General features: G+C 43.4%; 1 protein-coding gene across 4 annotated transcripts in view; it reads right to left on the bottom strand.

The window, feature by feature from the left end:
• Papss2 (3'-phosphoadenosine 5'-phosphosulfate synthase 2) overlaps positions 1-4,947 on the bottom strand; it is a 71,299-nt gene that overhangs the window by 4,951 nt on the left and 61,401 nt on the right. For all 4 annotated transcript variants that reach the window (XM_021192670.2, XM_029536582.1, XM_021192677.2 and 1 more), the window contains one exon: positions 1,885-2,020. In XM_021192670.2, coding sequence (XP_021048329.1) covers positions 1,885-2,020 — 136 coding nt within the window. The remainder of the gene's footprint in view (positions 1-1,884; positions 2,021-4,947) is intronic.

Raw genomic sequence — 4,947 nt, 5'->3', positions numbered from 1 at the left:
GTTGTGAGCCACCATGTGGTTGCTGGGATTTGAACTCCGGACCTTCGGAAGAGCAGTCGGGTGCTCTTACCCGCTGAGCCATCTCACCAGCCCCACTTGTGTATTTTAAACTGCTGCATAGTGTTCTAGCGTGTGAGTGTAGCACAACTGTGATCCAGACAAAGCAACAGGTCTCATCACTTGGAAAGATGGCTCCAAGATTAAGGATGGCATTACTCTTTTGGAGGACCCAAGTTTGATTCCCAGCACCCATGTCAGACAGCTCACAAAGTGCCTAGAACTCTGGCTCTGGGGGACACGTATACATGCCCCACCCCCCCATATCTAATTAAAAGTAAGATACTTCTTTTTTTCAACATATTTCTATTGTTTCTTTGGACATTTCACATTATACACCCCCGTCACACTCATTTCCTAGTCCTCCCATGTCCACTCTCCTCGTGACCTTTCCCCTCAAAAATTAAAGCATTAAAAAAAGCCAAGCAAGTCCAGTTCATGTTGGAATATGGTCAAACTCTCAGTAGCCTGCCCTAAAATAGAACTGAGTCAATCACCTCCACACGCCTGTCAGAAGCCATCAGTTGTGGAGAGTTACAACTCAGCATCCCTGTTACACTTTAAGAGTTCTCTTCAATGGCTTCCTGCTTAGGCTACTACTTTTGGGGGGTGTGAGAGTGAGGATTGGGGTGGGGGTAGGCATTGTCACAGAAGCCTTCCATGTCCCTCTTTGTCAACTGTGCACCTGTGGTCATCAATATCCCTGCAAAAGAGCTTCCTTGCTCCTTACAGTCAGCTGGAGCCTGGATCATGGGCGTCTACATGGTTTCTGGCACAGCACAGACCACAACATGGCCCCCAGCTGCATTAGGACCATGGACCCAGACAAGGCCCTTGGAAGCAATCTGGACCACACATCACCAGGGCTTTTGGCAGCAGCATGGCCCACAGATATCAACATGATTTCAGGTTGCAGCACAAACCATGGGCATCCACATGGTCTCAGGTGGCAGTGCTGGCCACTCACATTAATATGGCCCTTGGCAGCAGTATAATCTATGGACAGCAAACCTGACTGACTTCATTCATATATATAATTCAGCTAGGTGTGGTGGTGCATGCCTATAATGTCAGCATTTGGGAGCAAAGTCGGATCAAGAGTTCAAGGTTGGGCTGGCGAGATGGCTCAGTGAGTAAGAGCACTGACTGCTCTTCCCAAGGTCCTGAGTTCAAATCCCAGCAACCACATGGTGGCTCACAACCATCCGTAATGAGATCTGACGCCCTCTTCTGGTATGTCAGAAGTCAGCTGCAGTGTCCTTCTGTATAATAATAAATGAATCTTTGTGCCAGAGCAAGCAGGGACTGATTGAGTGGAGCCAACCAGAGTGAGCGGGGTTCACCAGAGCTAGCAGAGGTCCTAAAAATTCAATCCCCAACAACCACATGAAGGCTCACAACCATCTGTACAGCTACAGTGTACTCACATACATAAAAATAAATCTTAATTAAAAAAAAAAAAAAAAGAGGGCTGGTGAGATGGCTCAGTGGGTAAGAGCACCTGACTGCTCTTCCGAAGGTCCGGAGTTCAAATCCCAGCAACCACATGGTGGCTCATAACCATCCTTAACAAGATTTGACTCCCTCTTCTGGAGTGTCTGAAGACAGCTACAGTGTACTTACATATAGTAAAATAAATAAATCTTAAAAAAAAAAAACAATGCTTAAAAAAAAAAAAAAGAATTCAAGGTTACCATTGGCTATATAATGAATTCAATGTCATCCCCTAAATGCGGGGAAAAAAGAAAAAAGCATCCAATTCCCTGTACACTTAAATTTTTGACTAGAGTGCTAACGCATATTGACAAATGCTCTAGAAATACGTACCTGCATTCATGTCTTTGCACTTCTGTTTGAGCTCCAGAGGCGTCAGGCGGTATTGGTCCAGCCCATCGTCCCACCTTATTCTCTCTAGCACCTGTAGGTCTCCACCAACAAGCCAGTCCCCACTTTCCATCACCATCTAGAAGGAAAATCACTAAAGTTAATAGTAACTGTACTGATTTTTTATTTTACTTGAAGTGTGTGCACCCGCGTGCATATTTGTGTAGTTAAGTGCCCTTATGTGTGGAGGCACAGACTTGGGAAACTTCTTCAGTAGCCCTTCACATTATTTTTTGAGACAGGGTTTCTCACTGAACATGCAGCTTGCAAATTTGGCTAGACAGACTGGCCAGTGAGCCCCGGGATCTGCCTGTTTTTACCTCTCTGGCAATGGGAGCACTGCCTGTCTTTAACATTTCTGGCCATTGCACTTGGATATTTTACATGGGTTCTGCGGGGATTAAGCATGGGTCCTCTTGCTTGTGCAGCAAGCTCTCCTCTAGCTGAGTCTTCTCCCCAGCTCTCCTGGGTTTCTTTGTGACCCATCTTGAGTTACTGTTCTGCAACATTTCAAACAGTATTTAACGAACTTCTAATTTCTTAACTTCCTGTGGTCTTCACAAAAATTGCCAGGGAGGTAGCATGGACAAGACCCCTGGGTGAGTCCCAGCAGCGAATTCACACAACACAAAAGTTGCGGACTGTCTCCCAAAGTTTTTGTTTATATGGATTATATCATCAGCTCACATATTAGAAATTAAAGCTGAGAAACGTCATTTAAAAGTTGTAATGAGGCAGGGCAAGATGGCATGGTCCCCAGTACTGTGCTTGTTTTCACAGCTGCTGGCCCCGCCCACCTGCTGAGCTGCTCTTTAACATGGTCAAAGTTCTGCATCTGGGAGCCAGTCAATGCCAAACCTAACTGGGTAAAAGTTGGGCTGTCCTTGGGCACCTTGGTTTTTATGTGGATTTATCTCATCCGACAACACAATGGAGATAATTTGGATTGGAATAAACTTTGGAAATGATACAGTCTACTTCATGGGATGATCGTAGTCATTCCTCTAGATTCACCCAGCGTTGAGGATATGAGAAAAAAGTTACATGTACCAGTCAAGTCAACACATACATTTTGCATTGTTAAGTTAAAGGAATAAAAATACTTGTGTTCTTCATAAAAAAAAAAAGTAGTACTGCATCTGTTTCTCCACTCCTCCCAGATAGGAACAATGGCATTGCTTTTACTATGTTCTACTCTGCTTAAGTATGACTTAACAGAAGACAGATTTTCACAGCTACTGCATTTAATCCGAGCCAGTGAGCTTTGACTGATGTGTAAAAAGAAAATCCATCTGCAGGAACATAGCTAGAAGGAGGAGGAGGATTTGAAGAGCCTTTTTATGTAATTATGGATAGTCTTTGATACTACAGCATATACCGGCCCCTCCCTATACTACAGCATATACCGGCCCCTCCTCCCTCTTTTTGATCTTACTGTGGAGCCCAGGCTTGCCCCAGCTTAGTATCCTCTTGCTTGAGCTTTCTGAAGGATAATAGCATAGGTATTTACTACTGTGTTAAGCTTTTAAGCAAATTTCCTCTTTGCAAGTACATGCACTTTTGTGTGTCATATGTGTGTGTGCATGTAAAGTTCAGAAGTCAGAAGTCAATCTTCCTTGATTGTTATTACTATTTTGTAAGCTACAAATTACTCGCTTGTGTGTGTGTGTGTGTGTGTGTGTGTGTGTGTGTGTGTGTGTGTGTGGTAGGGAGGCATAGCTGTTTTTCCCAATGCTCAGACAACTTGACAAGAACTCTTCCTTACACCAGCCATTGAGTTTTGGTGTCTGTAGAAGTGTTTTGCGTTTTTCTGGAGTACATTATGGGGGGGGGGGATCAACAATATAGAACCAAGGATCCTTTTTTTTCAGCATCATAAAGAATGACTTCCAGTGAAGCTGGTGGTTTCTTAGTACAATTGTGATAACTGGATGGGGCACCAGCAGTTTGCCCTTTATTGCTTTGTACCAGCCATGCCAATGGCAACACTGGGAAAAAAAAACCTAACACTGATACCTGGATCTGCACGTGGGAGTTTTCTGCTAAGTCTTGAGTACCACTAGAGTTCCATGGACCATGCTTTGAGAACCTCTGCTGGCACATCCCCAATCCCATCCAATATATTTTATATTATTTTCAATAGAACTCCCAAATAGAAAGGATAAGTTTTGTACTGTTTTCCTACCAGGTAATTATTGCTTAGCACAATTTCCATGGAAATACCCCCAGATGCAGCCTCCTTCATTTATACCCAATTAAATAAAAGAGAATCCACTAAGCAACAAGGTGGAGCAAAATCCATGTATACAGTGCAAGAAAGACGAATTGCTAAAACTCCATCTTCTCAAAGACCTCTGACAAGGATGCTAAGACAACTCCGAAGGAAGAGACAGGCTGCTGAACACATGTTGAGGAAACTCGTCACATACTAAAAGAAGAAATGCATCCCATGTACAAAATTTAGAATGGATTAAAATTAGAAAATGCTTAAGAAAATAAAGGGAACAAAGCTTTGTGACTCTGGGGTTGGCAGTGACTTCTTGAATATAGTACCCAAAGCACGGACTACAAAAACAGAAGTAGGAAACTGGGACTACCGTGAACTGAAAAGTTTCCTTGAACTAAAAAATACGGGGGGAAATAATCTCTCTACAGGATGACTGTTCCAAATCATATGACATCATGAGGGGCCATTGCTACAACCTGGATGTAGTGGTTTATGCCTATAACACCAGCACTCAAGGGGCCAGGGCAGGAGATTGGAGTTTGAATACAGCCTGGGCTATGAAGTTATCTCATATCTAAAAAGAACAGAAAACTCCTGCAGACCTAGTGTAGTGGCTATTCCTGGTTGTCAACTTGACTATATTTGAAATGAACTACAATCCAGAATTGAAAGGCTCACCAGTGAACCTAATCTGGAGACTGGGAGATAGAAGTTTCTGATCTGGATCTTGGTATGGAGATCTTGAGACACAGTGGTGATTGAATCCAGAAGATTAAGGC

This window comes from Mus pahari, chromosome 1 (genome assembly GCF_900095145.1).
Source record: "Mus pahari chromosome 1, PAHARI_EIJ_v1.1, whole genome shotgun sequence".
Lineage (NCBI taxonomy): Eukaryota > Metazoa > Chordata > Mammalia > Rodentia > Muridae > Mus > Mus pahari.
This window is presented reverse-complemented; position numbering and strand designations above follow the sequence as displayed.